Here is a 22,882-nt window from a genome sequence, read left to right as displayed (position 1 = left end):
CGCTCTGCATGTAGAGCCCATCCTCGAATGAGGCGGCCATGGAGACGGGGGTATGATCCCACGTGCGGCGGTCCCCCTGCCCCTGGAAGGACTGGCGCAGGGCCTGCACCATGTAGACCATGCCCTTCAGGTAAAGCAGTGGGACATCCTGGAGCCCCTGCTCGGGGAGCCCCGTGCCCACAGCCAGCGAGTCCCTCAGCAGCAGCTCCTCTTGTGTGGCAGAGTTCTTCTGCCCGTAGAGGTCAGCTCCCCGGGCAACAAGGCGTCCCGCAGAGCCCACCACCATGACCTCGTGCACAAAGGCGCCTGGCATGTTGAAGTTGAGTGTTACTGTGCTGCACACACCCCCGCCCATGAGCATCTGGAAGAAACAGAAGTCATCGCTGGTGACGTGCCGGATGCCACGGATGGCTGCATTCTGCCTCACAAAGGTCTTGAGCAGCCCATGTACCTTCTCGGCTTTCTGGCCAGTCAGGTGGGTCAGCAGGTCCACAATGTAGGTGCCCATGGTGTGCAGGCCCCCACCGCCCATGAGCTCGTCACAGATCCAGCCGTAGTTGGGGCTGAGCAGGCTGCCCGAGTAGACGCGGGCATCACAGATCATCACTGCACCCACATAGTGCTCGGCAATCAGCTGCTTCATGCGCACGAAGGCAGGCAGGAAGCGCAGCACGTTCCCCACCAGGCTCATCAGCTGTGGGTAGTAGCGCGAGGCTGTCACCATCCGGAAGGCATCCACCGAGGTTGCTGCCTTCTCACAAACCACATTCTTCCCAATGCCTGAGAATAAAACACAGCAGGAAATCTCAAAGTTCCAAGGGGTTTATACTGGGAAAAGAAAACCCATTTCTGGAAGGCAGGTGACTCAGGAAAGCTGCCTCTGAGACCAGGTGGTGACCTGGGACAAGAGGAAAGGTGATCAGCTTGGATGAAAACAGTACCCAGTGACTGGGACTAGAGAAAGAGTTATGGGCTTGAGAAAGAGAAGCAAGTTCTTAAAGGAAAAATGAAAGGAGTAGAGGCAGAAGGTGCAAACCAGGAGTGGGAGGTAAAGAGAGGTGGTACAAGGTTAATTTTATGTGTCAACTTGGTTAGGTTATGGTGCCCATCAAATACTAGTCTAGACACTGCTGGGAAGATATCTTTAGATCTGATTAACATTTAAACCAGTAGACTTGGAGTAGAGCAGATTACCCTCCATAATGTGGGTAGGCCTCAACTCATCAGATGAAGGACTTGAGAAAAAAGACTGAAGTTCCCTGAAGAGGAAGGAATTCTGCCTCCAGACTGCCTTCAGACTCAGGTCTGCAACATCACCTCTTGCTGGAATTCAGATTTTGCTCTGCAGATTTCAGATCTGTCAGCTCCTACAATAGCATGAATCAGTTTTTAGAAAATAAATCTCTACCTCCCTCTCTCAATACACATCCTCCTGGTTCTGTTTATCTAGAGAATACTGCCTAATACAAGTGGGCTGGAGAGGTGGACATGCTTCTTGGACATGCTTATGTACCTTTATGCATTTATTAGATCATCAGCTTGGGGTAAGAAAATCAAATCTATATTCTAGGGGATGAGCTTAGCACTCTCAGTTGTTAACTGCAGAAAGGGCTCTAAGATTCCTCGCAGATTGTCCTCTGAAAACACTGGTTCAACAAGTTAATGTAGTCATAAGGCCCAAAAATGCTTGGCTCCAGTAGGAGGGGAAAGGGAGAGAAAACATCCTTTCTGTCTCATGCCTGTTCTGAGTACATCGCAGCTGGAATGAACCCAGAGAGCAAAACAAAGCTAGACAAAGCCCTGAAGAGAGAGACCAAAGGACTGAGCAGCTCCCACACAAGGAAAATGAACGGATCAACACTCCTCCACATCATGAGATGAAAGCTCATGAGGGTACGAACAGCCAAAAACACCAACTCCTGGAGTATTCCTGTGAGCCTGGGGCAGTTCAAGCAGAAGAACGTCTTATGCTAATATCTTCAACAGAAAACTTACAAAGCCCAAGAAGTCGTATGGACTGGACACACACAGGTTTTGGGGTACAGCAAGCTAGGGAAGGGTGAAGACATCCAGTTATTCCATTACTCATTCCACAGACACTGCTCTTGGGGTGCAACTCAAATTCCACTACCTCAATTCACCCAAGAAGTCATGGGCTTCTTGAGGGAACAAGCTCAAGGGTCTGGTACAGATGGCAGAATAAGGGAAGACTTCATGGGGCAGTGCCGCCAGGGTTATCTTTAAGGAAGCAGATGTTCCGGGGAGCATAAGGGGGAAAGGGCACCCAGGCAGGAAACTGCATGTGCAAAGGCACTGAGGAAAGGGCTGGGATTCCTAAAGTCCTGAGTGCACACCAGGAAACAGGTTGGAGGGTTTACACAGGGTCTCTAAGAAATGTAGGAAATTGGATAGATAATTGGTAGCATCACTCACAAAGACATTCAAGGTGGTGGGGCAGGTTTGGGGTTGGAATCCCAAACTGAGCTCTCGATACTCCCTTTCCTGAGTTTTCTCCATCTCAGTCAATGGCGATTCATTTCTCCCCGTTTCTCAAGCCAAAATCACGGATGTCACTCACATCCATCCCACTTTCAATCATCAGTAAATCCTGCTGGCTTAGCTTTCAAACTACATCCAGGATCTCACCAGTTCCCACTACCACCAATGCCACCTTCCTCATCCAAGTCACCACACTTTTTTGCCTGGATTATTGCAATGGTAACTTAACTGGTCTCCCTCAGTCTTTTTTTTTTTTAATACATTTATTTTATTTATTTATTTATTTTTGGCTGCGTTGGGTCTTTGTTGCTGCGCATGGGCTTTCTCTAGTTGCAGCAAGCAGGGGCTACTCTTCGTTGCGGTGCGTGGGCTTCTCATTGTGGTGGCTTCTCTTGTTGCGGAGCACGGGCTCTAGGCGCACAGGCTTCAGTAGTTGTGGCGCGCAGGCTCAGTAGTTGTGGCACACGGGCTTAGTTGCTCCGCGGCATGTGGGATCCTCTGGGACCAGGGCTCAAAACCCATGTCCCCTGCACTGGTAGGCGGATTCTTTACCACTGCACCACCAGGGAAGTCCAGCTTCTCCTTTTTTACATTTCTATTTAACTTTTTATTTTAACAAATAAAAAATATTTATTTATTAATTTAGGCTGCGCTGGGTCCCAGTTGCGCACACGGGATCCTCATTGTGGCCTGCGGGATCTTTTTTTTTTAGTTGCAGCATGCGGAATTCTTAGTTGCAGCATGTGAACTCTTAGTTGCGGCATGCAGGATCTAGTTCCCTAACCAGGGATTGAACCTGGGCCCCCCACGATGCGAGCGCCGAGTCCCACCCACTGGGCCACCAGGGAAGTCCCTGGGTGTAACTTCTTCTGATGGACTTGGATTCTGTTCACACAGGCTCAGGAGGGTAACTTGTCTGGCCACCTTGCAACAGAAACAACGGGGCCCCAGGACAGCTGACTGCTCAGAAAGGGCCATTTATTGGTGCCAAACTCGAGCTTTGGAGCCACTTTGGGATTCAAATTCTGCTTCTCTCGCTTGGTTGCTGCATGACCTGGGACATTTCTAAACCTCTCTGGGCTTTGGTTTACTACACTGTAAAAGGAGAGTCACATCCACCATGCAGGGTAGAACAGTAAGTCAAATGAGGCAGTATATGTAAAGTGCTTAGCCCAGCACAGCTCTGTCACCAGTACATTTTATAACCATCACCATGAAAGAGACCCAGCAGATGTCATAAATACAGGAAAAAAAAGGGTCCACTGTGACTCAGATTTTAAGACTCGCACAGAAGCTACATTTCCAGGCCAATAATATCAATGTTCAATATTTTGAAAATTTAATTTTTAAAAAGAAGTTTAAAGATCAACATGAACATAGATGAGTTTTTTTATTCTATGTGCTGTTTATCAGGCCTCTCATAGAGTTAGGCCCAGACCAGTCCTTCGGAAGCTCACATCCTGACAAAGCCCACAGGAGATAATCTGGTGCCTTTGGCCAATCCTTCCAAGCTCCCCTCACTTCCTACCCTCTCCCCTGCCACCCTGACCCTCAAGAACCCCACAGAGCATTTGCCATCTGCACATATGGGATTCTCGGGCATGAACTCCCAGTGTTACGAAGCTCAGTGCTGCGGCAAGGAGGAACACATGTGTAGCCTAAGACCTACTTCAATCTCTTCACTTTACAAAACTCTTGAAATCTCCTGCTCTTCTCTAAACATTAACGAAAGCTTTACAACAGGCACTGGCAGGACAACAGGAGAATGGCTAGCCAAGTGTTACATGCCCAAGGCGGGGAGCAGTGTGGAAAGGGCAGGGGGCCAAGGCAAGGGGAGAGGTCCTTGCACAGGGGTCCAGAGCTGGAGTGGAGCCCTACAAGGAGAGTAGCCCCTAACTGCTATCACTATCTGCTCTTGGAGGGTCTCCAGTGCTTCCCGACACGTGGGATTTTAGGATTAGGGACAGGAGAATCACAGTACTGGGTGAGAATTTGGCCACTTGGCTGCAGCTCTGGCCAACCCAGAGGTTTCCTGCTACAACTACGCACAGCAGGGGTTGGGATGGACACTGCAGTGTGGGGAGGAGAGGAGGTGGGCTGGGAGGAAAAGGACTCCTGTGGCTGCTGAGAGTTTGGTAGTGATAAAACTAGAGTAAGTAATATTTACTTCATGCCACGAGAGGTCAGGGAAGGGGAAGAGGCCTTCCTTCTTGAGCCTGAACAGTAAGAGAGCTTTTGAACTTGGGACCCAGTAGTATTACTAGTGTGGGAGCTAAAGGCCATCTTGAGTTAAACCAGGCTCCTGCAGGCCAGCTGCACAGGTCCTGTACCTTTAGGAAGACTGGCGTTGCCTTGAAAGACATGTTTATTTAAGCTTATCTAGCTTTCCTGTTAGGAAATCGAGGAGATATTCGAGAAGTTGAAAACCACTTTTGTCTCCAGGGAATGGGGAAAGCATGGATGCCGAGTGCCATTAGCTCAGATCTTCTGGAGGCTGAACAAGTTCCAGACTGCAAGCCTCTCTCCAGCTCATGCTCCCCAGACGACCTAGGAGTAAAGTGCCCTGAGAAGCTGCCCCAAACCACCTCTTTGTTCCTTAGTAACGCACCACAGGTTCACAGCTCTGGGACAACACCGCTGTTTCCCTCTTTAGAGGTGTGGGACTAGACAAATGATTTCAAACAGCAGGGAAGAGAAGCAGCCCCAGAAAAAGCACCATTTTTATGTTTTACAAAATCCATGGATTCTGCCTTTTTTTTTTTTTTTTTAAACAAAGAACGTTCTACTTAGAAAAGTATGTTTGATAGCCACCAGACAGAATCACTGCTGCCCACAGCCCAGTCTCTCCTGGGTCACAAGCCCCTGTCAGCTCCCTGCGTCACACCAGCAGACTGGGCTTGCACAGGTAGAATTTGTGAACACTTCCATTCAACCAGTGTGCCAGGCCCTGTGCTAAGCTTAGAGGATACAACATCAGGCATGATCTCTACTTTCAGACAACTTACAGTTTAGTGGGAGAAAAAGCCATTAATCAAATTATCCTATGAATACACGTAGAATTGCACTTGTGATAAATGCAATGAAGATGATATTAATGTTAATATGAAAGATATAGCAGGGACCTGATCTGGACTGGGGGGTCAGGGAAGGCATCCCAAGGGACTGGTGTTCTTGGGATTAAATTATCTGGGTCAGGCTGCTTGAGGAATGATCCTTTGTTATCTTAAGAGCCCATGGGGAAAGGATTGGCAAACCCAGCATTTTTCTAATGAAGCACACAAGTGCCAAGAAGTGGGCACAGAAACTTACCCTTAGGGACAGATTTAAGAAAACATTCAACTATGGCAAAAATGGTGGGGCATTCTGTACATTAAAATTTTTCTGAACCACTTCTAAATTGAGAAATAAAACATTAGAGTCCCCCCCTCTCCTTTAAGGAATTCATGGGAAAGCCACACGGATGAAATCTGAGGTGGAAGAAAATGAAAAGTCAAACAAAAGTAGAAAATAAGACCCTGAGAAAACCATAATTCAAAAAGACACATGTACCCCAATATTCACTGCAGCACTATTTACAATAGCCAGGACCTGGAAACAACCTAAGTGTCCATCAACAGATGAATGGATAGAGAAGATGTGGTACATATATACAATGGAATATTACTCAGCCATAATAAAGAACGTAATACTGTCATTTGTAGAGACGTGAATGGACCTAGACTGTCATACAGTGTGAAGTAAGTCAGAAAGAAAACCAAATATTGTATATTAACGCATACATGTGGAATCTAGAAAAATGGTACACATGAACCTATTTGCAGCACAGGAACAGAGATGCATAAAGAACAGATGTGTGGACACAGTGGGGGAAGGAGAGGATGGGATGAATTGGGAGATTAAGTTTGACATAAATACACTACCATGTGTAAACCAGATAGCTAGTGGGAACCTGTGGTATAGCACAGGGAGCTCAGCTCGGTACTCTGATGAGCTAGATGGGTGGGATGGTGGGGTGGGGGTGGGAGGGAGGTCCAAGAAGGAGCTCCTTCCAGAGCTTTACGTTACAGGAGGAAAGAATGGGTCATGCTTTTGAGGCATTAATTTAAGTACAGTCCTCCAGGGACTTCCCTGGTGGTAAAGTGGTTAAGAATCTGCCTGCCAATGCAGGAGACATGGATTCAAGCCCTGGTCCAGGAAGATCCCACATGTCACAGAGCAACTAAGTGTGTGCGCCACAACTACTGAGCCTGTGCTCTAGAGTCCACGAGCCACAACTACTGAGCCCGCATGCCACAACTACTGAAGCCCGTGCACCTAGAGCCCGTGCTCCGCAACAAGAGAAGCCACCACAATGAGAAGCCCGCGCACCGCAACTAGAGAAAGCTCACGCGCAGCAACGAAGACCCAAAGTGGCCATAAATAAATTTATATTTATAAAGATATATACATATATAGTCCTCCAACCTACAGAAAAGTGTTTCACATTTGAGATGACTTAGAATGCTTAGTTTCATTTCTAAGCTACATTAAACTCAGTGAACACTTACCTGACGAACATCCAGAGGAGATGCCTACCATTTATTTTTGATGTGAATTTAATTTAAACAAATCTGCTGTTCCATGTGGGACAACAGGAAAGCCTGGCTTTCCCTTGTAACGTGATGCCAGTGTCTTTCTTGGTCAGTACTCGGAGGCAGTCATATATCATGCTGGAAAGGCTGAATAATACCCTCATTTCACAGGGGGCCACACAGGTTGAGAGGGACAGAAATAGGGTCAGAAGTGGGGTCTGATGTCAAGGTCAGTTTGGTGCTCTACCTACAGCAGTTTGTGTACTCACACCAAGTCATTTGGGAAAACTGGAGGAGTTCTCATGCCTTCTTCCATATAAGTTAAAATTAAGACAGAATTCTCACTTTAAAAAAAAAAAAAAAAAAGAAAGCAAGCACACAGGGAGTCAGCTTCATGGTCACAACAGGCTCAGTGACTCCTTTGGGGCCTAAGTGGGCAGTGCCTGAGGGCAGGTCCAGCTGACAAGGGCTCTCCCAGCCCAACCAAATTGGCCCTGTGGTCATATACCTGCAAGAATAGACCAAAGACCCTCATTCATACCCTCCTCCTTCCTGACAACAGAGATGTGGAGAGAAGGCTGATGGCCTTACTTCACTGAGGGCTGGGATATAAGACTCCAGAAGCTTCTGGTCATCCCTGTCCTTCCTGTTTATAGTAAATGGCCCAAAGTCCAATGTTTTCCTGTACCAGGAAAACAGCAGGCTTGGGCCCAAAGAACTCTGGGGTTTCCTCTTTCTCCTTACACAGCTCAGAAATGGCCTCTGTGGGGACCCTAAAGTTCAAGAAGGTGACCAGAGCCTCTAGCACTCTGCCTCTGCACACACCCGGCCTCACTAACCTGCATTCATGCCACAAGGAATGGTGAGAAGTCAAGTGACCATGGTAGCTTGATTCCCTTGAACCAGCCCTCTGTTAAAGTGTTGGCTTAAGTCTACTTCTAAACCCAATCTGGGAGCATTATCTGCCCTAAAAATCTAGGGCCAGTGAATAGCTCCAATGTCACACATCCTCAGAGAGAGGTCTCTGGAAAAAGACAAACCATCTATAATTTTTGGCCAAAACTTACATGCCCTAAATCAACAACCAGACAGACTGCTATTCCTGCTCACTTCAATGAACACTTATCCTCTCCAACCCATTGGGCTAGAGGTGACAGATACCCTCTTATCCTCAGACTACTGGAGACACAAGCAGCAGAGCCTTGGACCCTCCACCATGGTAGTGGCCAGAAGGAGTGGCAGTCAGCCTCACGGCATATCAGTTCCTGGACCCACAGATCTCTGACTGCATCAGAGAGAGACCTGGCTCCCATCACCTTATATAAAACAATTACTCTGTCAATTAATTATATGCTACCTGAATTGTTACTTAAGTCTTTTCTCATTTACCTTGCAATGTGTGTTACTTCTAGTCTCTTCAACTGGACTGTGAAATCTGAAAGCAGAGACAGCTCCAATCCAACACTGCTCTGAATGTCAAGAACGACATCAGGACAGTGTCTAGCACACAGGAGACATTTTTAAAAAAACTGCTGGATGAATGTTTACTGGTTTGTTTTCCTATTAAATTAGATTCTGATTCCTATATAAGACAAAGAGAATAATTTTTCTACAGTTGACAGGAAAGAGAAGCCCAACAGGAACTGCAGGAGAACAGCGCACCAAGCCATGCCCAGCCAGGGGCAGGAGGTGGCCGAGCAAACTATTTCCGGAGGGAGCAGAGATGTAAGCAGGCTGATCTGTGGATCCTGTCAGGGAAACCCAGCGCTGTCAGAGAGCCTTCCCACCCTCTGGCATACAAAACTGCAAAGCTTGGCGGGAAGGGTGTGTGCTCAATCTAGTCAAGGACTGACAAAATATGAGAAATGGCAGCCTTGATACACATCCTCTTCTCCTTTCTGTGGTGCTGCGTGCCACAGAAATGGAAGAACAAATGCATCAATCACAGCCAATTCCCCAGTGCCCAGGTCTTTGAACTCTGACTTCACAGAGGCAAACTTTACAATGCCTGAAATGTAATAATCTCTAGCCCCTGTGACAGGCCAACTCGAAAGACATCTGCTTAATTTTTGCTCAGGGATTTACTTATTGGAGGTGGAGAACGCTGCATGTCTCCCAGCCACTGGAGCATTTCCTCCCCCAGCCGTAAGGCCTCCCAACGTGCCCTCCCTCGGCACTGCTTCAGGGATGAGTGCTGTCCCAGACCCAGGCCCAAGAAGGACCACCCAGGCCCAGAGGAGAGCAGTGTCACTCAAGGACCACTGAGAGGGAGGTGCAATCTGCCCTTGCTATGGCCTGACTGTCCGTACCTAGAGCCTTCACAGATATCTGTCGGGTAAGCGGAGGGGGGATGTTGATGCACACCAGATCCACGTCTTGATGCAGCAAGACGTCATCGGTCCGGCTGGTATAGAAGGTGATGTTCATCTCCTCAGCAAGCTGCTTCGCCTCCTCCTCAGTCTTCCCCCACAGGGCCTCCACTGTGAACCCTTCTGCCTGCAGCAGTGGGACCAGAACCCGGGCAGAGCTGCCAGTCCCAAACACGCCCACTCCGGGAAGCATCTTCATGCTGGCTTCTCTGTTCACCAACTCATCTCCTCACAAGAGTCTCCAGCATGAGTACGACCATCCCACAGTCCTGGTCACACATGGCTCCTGGAACAGCAAGCAGGACACTGACTGTTAGTGGAGGGCACACTCAGCTGAGGCTACTTTCTGGGCTGATTCAGAAGCAGCAAGTTCTCTGCCACAAAAGACAAATGAAATATTGCTCCAAACTGAAACGCTGCAGAAGCTTCTCCCATGGAGACTTAAGGATATTAGCAATATCTATCTACTAGGAGGAGGAAGGATGAAAAATGAGTAAAGCTAGGTTCAAATTTCTGTTCTGTTACTTAATTTTCGGTGTGACTCTGGTCAAACCATTGAACCTCCAGGGCCTTAATTTGTACAAGTTCATGATTCTATGATATTATATTACAGAAGAAAAAGAAGAGTGTTATTATATTACAGTAAAAGACGAAAGAGAACTACTTAGGTGCTATACACATTATAATTTAAAAGTTAAGGGTAGCAAGCATAGGAAAATGTTCACTAGAAACCAAAAATACCAAAAAAAATTTCAACTACCCAACTGGCAGCAGCAGCAGCAGCAATAACAAGGATATTTAGAATGAAAAGTTTTTAAAAATTTGTTTTATTTATTTATTTTTGGCTGCATTAGATCTTCATTGCGGTGCGCGGGCTTCTCATTGTGGGGCTGGGTAGTTGTGGCACACAGGCTTAGTTGCTCTGCGGCATGTGGGATCTTCCTGCACCAGGGATCAAACCCGTGTCCACTGCATTTGCAGGCGGATTCTTAACCACTGCGCCACCAGGGAAGCCCAGAATGAAATTTTTTGTATAAAAATATCCATGCTAATGTTGACTAAGAGTGAAAAACTGGGAAATGAGATAGATGTTCAATAACAGTAGTGGGTTAGATTAATAACACTACGGAGCCACTGAAAATCATGAGTAGAAGGCCCTCAATGACCTGAAAGACATCACCATGTATTCACTGAAAAGACAGAAAACAGTATGTGACGCATGATAACAATTTTGTTTAAAACAAAACCAGAAAAAGCACAAAAGGTGTATGTATGTATGAGAATATACAGGATATCTCTATCAATAACCATACTCCATAACGAGGACATAACAGAAGGACCTGAATTTAATAATTATTACTCAAATTGATGGGACTGTGGATGATTTTTGTTTTCTGAACTTTGCCAAAATTTCTACAATGAATGTTTCTTAACTTATTATGGAGTTTTTCCTTCTGATCACAAGGGTTTATAAAATGAAATAAAGAACGAGACCAAACAAAAGTCTGCTTGGAAACCACAGTGAGATTTAGGTGTGTGCAGGGTATCAGGTTTCTCCACACAGCACTCCCTCAGCTAAACCAGCGGTCCCCACACTAGCTGTGTATAGAGTCATTGGTGACCCCAGACCCACTGAATCAGACTGTGGGGATGAGGCTATGTCACCATCACTTTCTTTTTTTTTTTTGGTTCTTATTTTATTGTGGTAAAATACACATAAAATTTACTATCTTAACCATTTTTAAGTGTACAGTTCAGTGGTACTACGTACATTCATACCGTTGTGTAACCATCACCATCATCTACTTCCAAAACTCTTTTCACATTGCAAAACTGAAACTCTGTCCCCGTTAAACAATAACCCCTCGTTTCAACCCCTCCCCCCAGCCCCTGGCAACCACCATGTCTCTATGAATCTGACTACTGTAGGTACCTTATATAAGTGGAATCTTACAGCATTTGTCCTTTTGTGACTGGCTTATTTCACTTAGCATGTCCTCAAGGTTCATCCATGGTGTAGCTTATGTCAGAATTTCCTCCCTTTTTGAGGTTGAATAATATTCCATTGTATGTATATACCACATTTTGCTTACGCATTCATCTGTACATGAACACCTGGATAGCTTCCACATCTTAGCTACTATGAATAATGCTGTTATGAACATGGATGTACAAATACTTCTTCCAGACTCTGCTTCCAATTCTTTTGGGTATATATACCCAGAGGTGGAATTGCTGGATCACATGGTAAATCTGTTTTTAATTTTATGAGGAAATGCCATACTGTTTTCCACAGGTCCTGTACCATTTTATTTAGTTATTATTATTTTTAAGTTATTTATTTATTTATTTAGGCCAAGACACGCAGCTTGTGGGATCTTAGTTCTGCGACCAGGGATTGAACCCGGGCCTACGGCAGTGAAAGTGCCAAGTCCTAACCACTAGACCACCAGGGAACTCCCAAGGTCCTGTACCATTTTAAATAATAATTTTATAAACACCTTACAGTCCCTTAGTCTACCAATTATCTTTCAAAAAAAATCTGACTACTTTCTGCAAATCACCATTTTTAAAAAGTTGTATCCAAATGTTGGGTATCCAAATGCTGTTCTACTTTTATCCACGTAATATTGCTTCACTTGCATCTAGTCACAGATCAGTCAACCTATTTGTCAGTTTAATGGAGACATGGCATTCCTTTTGTAAATCCATAACAATTAACTACCTCCTTCCCCAACTGTGAGCCCTAGCGACATATACATCTCTTCCTTCCCCATCCATGCCATCCCCCCACCTTTCTGGTCATTTCTGAGCACTACTTTCACGCTCCCCTGCTCTTATCCTCAGCTCCTTCAATGTTGAGCTTCTCGAGGTTCTGTCAGAGGTGTCCTCTTCTCTTCTTGCTCCACATATTCTTTTTCCTACTCATGTCCCAGGCTTTAATTAGTACACCAGTGACTTTCAAATCTGCAGCACAAGCCCAGCTTTCTCTCCAGAGCCTCACACCCATATATTCTAAGCTCCACAAAACCCACATGACCAAACCTGAACAGAAGCAGTAAAGTAAGATGGTGAGAACACACAAAGTGAAGGCATCCAGGACATCTGGGTTCAAATTCTGGCCTCACCACTTCCTACCTGAATGCAATGTTTTTCATGGGAAAAGCAGGTCTAATGCTGTTTAGCTCCTGGGGTTTTTTGAAGATTAAATGAGGTCCGGTTGTAAGTGCCCAGTGAAGTGTCTAGTATACAGTCAGCATTTAGTAATTATCATAAACCTTCCCTCAAACATTTTCTTCCTGTATTCCCTGTCTCTTGGTATGTCACCATCATCAACTCAGTTCCTCAACTCAGAAAGCTGGCCAGCATCGCAATCTCTTTATTCCCTTACCTGTACAGGTAACTCATCAAGTCTTGTTGATCCTCCCTCTTTATTATGTCTTAAATCTACCCCTTCTTTGATATCCCCTCTGCCATTGCCCTAGTCTAGCCCCCAGCACCACTCACCTGGATGACTGCAACAACCTTCTACTTGATCTCTCTTGCTTCCATTCTTTCCTTCCTTCATCCATTCCTCATACTGCGCAGAGATCTTTCTAAAATGCAAAAGGAATCACATCACTCCCTTCCTTTTTAAACACTTCAGTGACTTCCCATTGGACTCAGTATGAAGTCCAGATGCTTTAGTATGACTTACAAGGCCCTGCAAGATCCAGAAATCTCAAGACACGTCTAGCTTTGGGTAGGGTCACTTTCAAGGGTTATCTCCAAAAGAGATGAGTTTCAAAACACTTACCTAGATAACCTAGTAAGAAGAACGCTCTGTGAAATTACTAGCTATAAACCAGTTAAAAGCTGGGGAGACAGTTACTCAAGATGAAAACAATGGCTTCAGAGTAACAGATGATGAGTGTATTTTTTCTTTCTGGGAGAATTAAACAGTGGGGAACAATTGTTTATTGAGCCCCTTTTCGATCATATTAACATATAAATTTGTACATGAATGTTCACAGGAGAATTAATCATAACAGCCAAAAAGTAGAAACAACCCAAATGTCCATCAACTTCTGAATCGGTAAACAAAATCTGGTATAACCATACAAAGTAGTACTATTCAGCCACAACAAGTAATGAAGTACTGATACAAGCTACAACACAGATGAACCTTGAAAACATTATGCTAAGTGAAAGAAGCTAGTCACAGAAGGCCACATATGATTCCATTTATATAAAATGTTCAGAACAGGCAAATCCTTGGAGAATTAGGGGTAAATTAGGGGATGGGGGAAAGGAAGGAATTGGGAGGTACAGTGAAGTAAGATGTTCTCACCATCTTACTTTATTGCTTCTGTTCAGGTTTGGTCATGTGGGTTTTGTGGAACTTAGAATAGATGGGTGTGAAGCTCTGGAGAGAAAGCTGGGCTTGTGCTGCAGATCTGGAAGTCCCTGGTGTACTAATTAACTTTATTCTTCTACATTTGGTTATTTAGTTGTTCCAGCCCCATTTGTTGAAGAGACTATTCTTTCCCCCAGAATGACCTTGGCACCTTTACTGAAAATCAGTTGATCATAAACGCATGGGTTTATTTATGGACTCTCCATTTTATTCCATTGGTCTATACATCTGTCCTGAACTTATAGTAAGTTCTGAAATCAGTAAGTGTGAGTCTTCTAACTCTGTTCTTTTTAAATATTATTTTGGCTATTATGGGACCCTTGTAGTTTCCTATAAATTTTAGGATCAGTTTGTCAATCTGGGATTTTGATAGAGACTGCTTTGAATCTGTAGATCAATTTGGGGACTGTTGTCACCTTAACAATATTAAGTTTTCTGATTCATGAACATGGGATGTCTAATTTCTTTCAACAATATTTTGTAGTTTTTAGAGTATAAGTTAGTACTTTTATGTTAAATTTATTTCTAAGTATTTTATTTTATTTGATGCTATAGTAAATGGAATTGTTTTCTTAATTTCATTTTCAGATCCAGCTTCTCTTTTGCTTCTACCGTAGATACAACTGTACTGTGTGAAGTATACATCTCTGTTAGGGGTTGGTTTGCCTGTATAGCCCACACAGTACAGCATCCTACAGTACTGCTTGATCCTACCTGAAGGACACCTGTGCCTTTGTGAACCACGGACATAAGCATGACTTGAGCTGCCTCTAACTCCAGACCCCTGTCAGCTTCCTGCCTCCTCCTGTCTCTACTCTCTGGGCTGTGGAGCTTGGTTTGTTCCCTGCACTCTACCATTTCTACCATTGGGTTCTAGCTTACGTGGGATCTTAGTTCCCCAACCGGGGATCGAACCCGTGCTCCCTGCACTGGAAGCACAGAGTCTTAACCACTGGACTGCCAGGCAAGTCCCATCTTTCTTTCTGATGGTGAATAATGTCCGTGGCCTCTCAGCCACCTCTCTTTCCTCTTTGCTGATAATTCTCTTGCCCTTACAGGATTCCCTTCTAGTTAGAGAACAGGTCAGTCACATACTATCTTCTATAATTTTCATGTCCTGAACTCCCTTTAGCTATTTTGGTCACTTTCTGCATTTACAGGTTTTTGGGGGGTTACTTACAAGTCATGGATATTCTGGGAGCTTGAGAGTGTTAAATTTGTAGCACTACACAGTAAGATTCTGCTTAAACTTTGTGGGTCATTCATTACAACAGCTCTAAGGGTCAGGTGAGTGAGACATAGCCACCATAAGCAAGGATGCCCGTGTCCTCTCTCTAAATTCCTGCCCAGGGCACACTTCTTCCTCTCTCACACCTCATTCCTTCATGCTCTAATTATATTTGGGTGTATATTTGCACTGGTGGCTTAAAACAACAGAATGGATTAGAAGAAATTTTAATAACCTCTGTTTCACTGACAGTGACTCAAAGGGCAGCTTCATCAACATCCATAAATAAAGGGGCAAGAGCTGGCCTCTGAGGAAGCCAGATGGCATGAAGCTAGGCAAGCTTGACTAGGTATTTCCTGCTCCAGTAGACAGAACTGGTTTTCCTCATTTACTTCAGTGATTACACTTTCTCACCCCAACATGTCCTATTGCTTGCCCCCAACATCCTTGTACATACCTCTCATGTGCCTCCAAAGATCTCCACAAACCCAGTCCTGCCTAGTTCACATGCATTCCAATCATCATATGCTGGTCAGGAATGGAGGGGGAAAAGTGCCTTGACAGGACTGACTATATATAGTTTGACAAGGCTATAGGTTATGGGGAAGGTAGTACAGAGGTTAGAAGCATGGAATCTGCAGCCAACCTTGCCTGGGCTCAGATCCTGGCTCCACCACTGACCAACTAGGTAACGTCAGGTTAGTTTCTTAATCATTCTGTGCCTCTGTTTCCTCATCTGTAAAATGGGGTTAACTGTATGTACTTCATAGAGGAGTTAAGGATTAAATGAGTTAATATTCATGAGCATTTAAAACAGGGCCTGGCCCATAGTAAGTCACTACACGGATCGTTTTTTTTTTAAAGCTATGTATGACTGCCTTAGATATCTCCTCTTCGAAAGCTGTGTAGGACTATGAAGATAATATTCTAAGCTAATATGCAGTGAGTGCAATAGGCCAGGCAGTGTTTAGTGTAATGTACAGTATATCCCTTCAAGTCCATGCAACCCTGTCTTATAGATGAGGAAAGCAGAAGCTTAGAGTGGCTAGGTAACTCTTCCAGGGTTCCACAGCTGGTTTTGTGTAACACACCTGCCACAACTAGCTGTGAAACCTGGAGCAGATTACTGAGCTTCTCCGAGCCTCTGTAAAAACAGAGGCTTGTACATGTGGAACAACTCTTCTCTCATCCTTAGCGATGAGTGTGAGCCAGGAAAGTTCAGTCTGCTCCCTGGCTTGGCGACTGCTTGCCTCAGCTCCACCATTCAAACCAATATTGCTCTGTTCATACATCACACCTTTATTGAGGGCCCCAACAGGGAGACTGTAAGGGATAAAAAGATGAAAAGACACAGTCTTAACTTTGGGAGCAACAAGTCAGAAAGGGAGTAGGAGCCAGAGCTGGTGGCACAAGGGCTAATCTAAGGAGTTTGGACTTTGATTGGTGGGTGTGCTCGGTACTTTTGCTCTGTCCCACCTTCGCCACCTGATCCCCTCTCTACTCTGCTCTGTCCCCCACGAATCAGAAGGTCAGTCTCTAAGAACTATATCATGTGGGCTTCAGGCCCTCTGGCTTCCATCTGGGTCCAGCCAATCTCAGGAGGAGATAAGAGCACAGGAAGAAAGGTTACAGTATTCATTCTCTGCCTCTCTCCCTACCAGCATGTGGCTCTGGTAGGAGCTGTGATCCTTGACCAAGGTCAGTGTCTACGGTAGACCCCTCTCCCATAGCCACAGATTTTGCTGGGTTCCTGTACCCCTCCCTTCCCCCACTGTGCCTGAGGTGGTAACAGTATCAGCTATAGCCAGTCCCTGCCACTCCCTCGGTGGGCCACCATCCCTTGTAGGTTTCCCTTACCGCACCATCGTAAATAATCCCTCCATTAAAGGCTTTTCAATAGCCCTCTGAATGTGCTGGCTGTGTCCTGCCTGGACCCTAACTAACACAGTAAACAAAGCAAAGTACTGAATTTTCTTTTTTTTTAAATTTGATGTAGGTGGAATAGAGTTCAGGAGACACTAGACACAGAGAACCAGTTAAGATATAAAATAAGAGATAAGGAGGGTCTGATGGAGGGAATGAAGTGGAGCAGACAGCTATCAATAGGACCTGGGATTATGAGTGGAGAGGGAAAAGCCAAAAATGGCGCCAAACTATAGACAACATGCCCCATGAACATAGGCACAAAATCCTCAACAAAGTATTAGCAAACTGAATCCAGCAATGTGTTAAAAGGACAATGCATGATGACCAAGAAAATGTAAGGCTGTTTCAATATTCTAAAATCAATTACTATAACTCAATATCAAGTCATGAGATTAGTTATTACATTGCATTAATTAGAAATGCAAATTAAAACTTATTTATTACAACTACACACCTATTGGAATGTGTGAAATTCAGAAAATCTGATATCAAAAACTGGCGAGGATATAAAGCAGCTGTTCACTGTTAGTGAAAATGAAAAATGGTACAGCCACTTTGGAAAACAGTGTGTCGACTTTTAAGTTAAATATACACAGCATACAACCTAGCAATCCCACTTCCAGCTATTAACCAAGAGAAATGAAAACTTACGTTCACACAAAAACCCACATGTGAAAGCTTACTTTATAATGTCTAATGTTGGCTTTATTTGTAACTGCCAAAACTTGGAACCAACACAAATGTCCTTCAACTGGTGAGTGGATCAACAAACGGTAGTATATTAATGTGATGGAATACTACTCGGCAATAAAAAAAGAACTACTAATACACGCCACGACATGGATGAACGACTAATACACACCACGACATGGATGAATTTCAAATGTATTATACGCTAGATGAAAGATGCTGGACTCCAAAGGCTCCATACTGCGTGATTCCATTTACATCATGTAATAAAAAAGGCAAATTATAGGGGCAGAATAATAGATCAGTGGTTCCCAAGAATTGGGGTCAGGGGCCTGAGGAGACTACAAAATGCCACAAGGGAATTTTCGGGGTGGGGAATGGTGAAGGAACTCTTCTATATCTTGACTATGGTGGTGGTTATATGACTATATGCATTTGTCAAAACTCATAGAACTGTACACTAAAAATGGTCAATTTTACTGGTACGTAGATTATATTAAAAAAAAAGGGACCCCCTAAAAATTGATATTGAAGTTCTAAGCCTGGGAAGTTGTAGTATCATTAAGAGAAACAGGGAAGCCATGAGGCCTGACAGTTGAGACATGTGCCAAAACTGGGATTTGTGGATTCTGTTCTTCCCAGACTGGCTAAATATCATCTAACCTTCTGTATGTCTAGTCCATGGAGCCACAGCTTCTGCAAAACCACAGGACGAGACCCAATCCCCATCACAGAGGTGGGCCAAATCCAACATGACACCTGTTTTTCAGTTTGTTTTTTTTTAATTTATTATTTATTTATTTATGGCTGCATCAGGTCTTAGTTGCAGTGTGTGGGCTCTCTAGTTGTGGCGTGCAGGCTCCAGGGTGTGTGGGCTCTGTAGTTGTGGCACTCGGGTTCCAGAGCGCGTGGGCTCTGTAGTTTGCAGCACATGGGCTCTAGTTGAGGCACGCAAGCTCAGTAGTTGTGCTGCGCGGGCTTAGTGGCCCCACAGCATGTGGGATCTTAGTTCCCTGACCAAGGATTGAACCTGCATCCCCTGCATTGTAAGGCAGATTCTTTACTGCTGGACCACCAGGGAAGTCCATGTTTGTAAAAAGTTTTACTGGAACACAGTTTCACCCATTCCTTTATCTATGTGCTACGACAGCAAAGTAGCTGCAACATAGACCATATGGCCCACAAAGCCTAAAATATTTACCATCTGCCCCTTTACAGAAAAGGTGTGCTGATCCCTGCCCTATCCCAGGGGTTATAAGGCCAGGAGCTCCAAGTGACGGCGTATAGTCACGAAGGTAGCCAGGATTATGATAAAAAGAACACCCTACCTCACTGTGTGGGTGAAGAGTCACAGATTCTGGGAACTCTGGCGTTAGCGCATAACTTCAGAGAGGTCACTCATTCATTAGGCAGCTTAAGTAGGGGTCAGACCCTGGGCAGAAGGTGCCTATGAATCCTTTTCTACCAACAATTTGTTTATAATGTTGGGGGTTTCAGCGTGCTGAGCTAAAACCTATGTTTTCCAGCCTCCCTTGCAAAGAGGTGTGTCTAGGAAGACAAATAATACAAGGTACAGTTTGGTAGAGTTTCTGGAAACGTTCTTTTAAGATAGGGCGGGACTTCCCTGGTGGTCCAGTGGTTAAAACTCCACACTCCAATGCAGTGGGTCCAGGTTTGATCCCTGGTCAGGGAACTAGATCCCGCATGCTGCAACTAAGAACCCACATGCAGCAACTAAAAAAAGAGCCTGGGGGATTTCCCTGGTGGCGCAGTGGTTAAGAACCCGCCTGCCAATGCAGGGGACACGGGTTTGAGCCCTGGTCCAGGAAGATCCCAATGCCGTGGAGCAACTAAGCCCGTGGGTCACAACTACTGAGCCTGCACTCTAGAGCCCGTGAGCCACAACTACTGAGCCCGTGTACCACAACTACTGAAGCCCACATGCCTAGAGCCCGTGCTCCGCAACGAGAAGCCACCACAGTGAGAAGCCCACGCACCGCAACGAAGGGTAGCCCCCGCTCGCCACAACTAGAGGAAGCCCATGCGCAGCCACAAAGACCCAACGCAGTCAAAAATAAAATTAAATAAATAAATTTATAAAAATAAATAAATAAAAATTTAAAAAGAGCCTGCATGCCGCAACAAAGATCCCACGTGCTGCAACTAAGACCTGGCACGGCCAAAATAAATAAATTTAAAAAGACGGCAATCTCAGTTGTCGGGCATATTCCCCCCACCTCCCCCTTCATTCTGCCTGAAATGCAGATTCTATGGCTCGAGTTGCCACAGACATCTGACCACCAGGAGGCAATCTGAGGATGGAACACAATTTCCTGCAGATATTGGCACTGAGATGGTGAATCAGATGTCATCCATGCCCTTAAGGAACTCCATTTCATCAACAGGACAAGCAGGTAAACACATTTGTTATACGGTATGACAGGTAGAGCAACAGGAACCTGTGTGTGGCACAGAGAAGAGCACCATTAACTACATGGGCCCCAGGTGGTGTGCAAGCAGAAAAGCCTTCCTGGAGATGTAACAGGTCCAAGTAACAGGTCCTGATGTAACAGGTCCAAGTTGGTCAGAAAGGCTGGTCGTAGAGCTTCTCCAACACATCCAATGGCAAGGCCCTCCTTTTACTGTTGGTCCACTTCTGTTCTTCTGGAGCCACTTTAGCCAGAAAGTTCCACTTCAGATTGACATGAAGTCTACCCTCATTTAACTTCCATCCCATTGGTCTTACTTCTACACTGTGGAACAACCTGTGATGTTCCTAATGAAACTCTCATGTTTCCTCTATGTTTCCTAGGTTGTTTGCAGATGGCCACAATAATTCCCTTCCTTGTTTTCATGCCTTGGGTAGTCAATCACTTTGCACAGCGATTCTGTACTTAGCCATGTCACTTGCTCTGGCCAATGGGACATTAGCAACATGACACAAGAGGTTTGAAAAGTACTTGTGCATTAAGGCTTGCTCTGTTGCTACTCCTGGGATCTCTGGAGCCATCACCATGTGAACGAGCCCAGGCCATCCTAATGGGATCATAAGAAACATGTGACCAAGTCATTCCCTCTGCTCCAGCTGACAATGAGTCAATTGCCAGTTGACTGAGATCATTTCAGGCTATCCAGTTCTAGCTGAGCTTACCTGGACCAGAACCACCACCCAGTTCACCCTAAGAACCATGAGAAATAATCAATGTTTGTCTTAAGGTACTGAATTTTGAGGTTGTTTGTTATACCACAAAAGCTAACTGATACACTCCTTTACAGACCGAACTCCCTTAATTCCCTCAGACCTTCCTCATATTCTCTATCGTGCTGGCTAAGGCTGCTCTGGTTTGTCCATTGTCTAGATTGTCAATATGCCCCTGAAATGCAGCCCCAGAACTGAACACCATATCCTGAGCATATTCTAGCCTTCTTCCCTGTACATTACACTCCTGTTGCTTCCATTCATTTTAGAATTTAGACAGCCTGACACATGGTAGGATTTTGCACATGTCCTAATATTCTGTACTTGTATAGTTAGGTTTTCAAAATTTTTAATTGTGGTAAAATACAGATAACATCAAATTTACCATTTTAACCATTGAAAAATGTACAGTTCAGTGGCATTCAGTACATTCACATTATAGTGCACACTCACCACCACCCATCCACAGAACTCTTTTCACCCTGCAGAACTAAAACTCTATATCCATTAAATGATAACTCCCCATTCCCCCTCCCCCCAGCCCCTGGTAACTACCATTCTACTTTCTGTCTATATGGGTCTGACTACCCTAGGTACCTCATATAAGTATAACCATATTATACTTGTGCTTTTGTGACTGGTTTATTTCACTTAGCACAACGTCCTCAAGGCTCACCCATGTTGTAGCATGTGTCAGAATTTCCTTCCTTTTAAGGCTGGATAATATTCCACTGCATGCACATACCACATTTTGTTTATCCATTCATCTGTCAGTAGACACTTGGGTAGCTTCCACATTTTAGCTACTGTGAACAATGCTGCTATGAACATGGGTGTACAAATGACAGGTTTTTATTTTTAAATAAATTTATTTATTTATTTATTTATGGCTGCGCTGGGTCTTCGTTGCTGTGCATGAGCTTTCTTTTTAGTTGCAGCCAGCAGGGGCTACTCTTCATTGCAGTGCGCAGGCCTCTCATTGCGGTGGCTTCTCTTGTTGCGGAGCATGGGCTCTAGGCGCTTGGGCTTCACTAGCTGTGGCACGCAGGCTCAGTAGTTGTGGCTCGCGGGCTCTAGAGCACAGGCTCAGTAGCTGTGGTGCATGGGCTTAGTTGCTCCGCGGCATGTGGGATCTTCCCGGACCACGGCTTGAACCCTGCATTGGCAGGCAGATTCTTAACTACTGTGCCACCAAGGAAGCCCTCAGGGTTTTTTTTTCAAGTGTCATTACTTGTTCTGGAATTTTGTCTTCCTGATGCTATTAGAATCATCAAGCTATTCAGAAGCTTACAGATGGATGGAGCCGGGGTACATCCATCCAAGCTATTAAAAAATCTATAATACTTTGCCTTGTAACTATGTATTTTTAAGTTACAAATTATGCTTTCTACTTTTCCGTGCCAGGCTTCAAACAGAGCCATTAGGGATTTCTACAGACCAACTTACTGCCCTGTAATAGTATCTTCACCCTACAAGCCACACAAATGCAGTCAATTGATTTTCAGCCAAAGTATTAAATCAATTCAATGGGGAAAGAAAACTCTTTTTAAAAAATGGTGTTGTTGGGCTTCCCTGGTGGCGCAGTGGTTGAGAGTCCGCCTGCCGATGCAGGGGACATGGGTTCGTGCCCCGGTCCAGGAAGATCCCGCATGCCGCGAAGCAACTAAGCCTGTGCGCCACAACTACTGAGCCTGCGCTCTGGAGCCTGCGAGCCACAACTACTGAAGCCTATGCGCCTAGAGTCCGTGCTCCGCAACAAGAGACACCACTGCAATGAGAAGCCTGCGCACCACCAACAAAGAGTAGCCCCCGCTCACCGCAACTAAATAAAGCCCACGTGCAGCAATGAAGACCCAACACAGCCAAAAATTAATTAATTAATTAATTTTTTAAAAATGGTGTTGGAACAATTAGATTTCCATATGGCAAACAAAAAGCCTGACCCTTCATTTCTCACTGTGTACACAAAAATTAATTCAAAATGAATCAAAATGTAAAAGCCAG

General features: G+C 44.9%; 1 protein-coding gene across 2 annotated transcripts in view; it reads right to left on the bottom strand.

Annotated features, from left to right (window-relative positions):
- The window catches only part of GFOD2 (Gfo/Idh/MocA-like oxidoreductase domain containing 2), a 37,284-nt gene that overhangs the window by 146 nt on the left and 14,256 nt on the right, over positions 1-22,882 (bottom strand). The window contains exons 2-3 of one of the 2 annotated variants that reach the window (XM_007457268.1): positions 9,380-9,725; positions 1-780 (exon numbers count right to left, since the gene is read on the bottom strand). The exon at positions 1-780 is cut by the window's left edge and continues 146 nt beyond it. In XM_007457268.1, the coding sequence (XP_007457330.1) occupies positions 1-780; positions 9,380-9,638 (1,039 nt within the window). In that variant the 5' untranslated portion in view covers positions 9,639-9,725. The remainder of the gene's footprint in view (positions 781-9,379; positions 9,726-22,882) is intronic. The other variant, XM_007457269.1, reaches the window with a different exon arrangement.

This window comes from Lipotes vexillifer, unplaced genomic scaffold (assembly GCF_000442215.2).
Source record: "Lipotes vexillifer unplaced genomic scaffold, Lipotes_vexillifer_v1.1 scaffold504, whole genome shotgun sequence".
NCBI classification, from domain to species: domain Eukaryota; kingdom Metazoa; phylum Chordata; class Mammalia; order Artiodactyla; family Lipotidae; genus Lipotes; species Lipotes vexillifer.
Note: the sequence above shows the minus strand (reverse complement) of the source record. Positions and strands in the feature narration are given on the sequence as shown.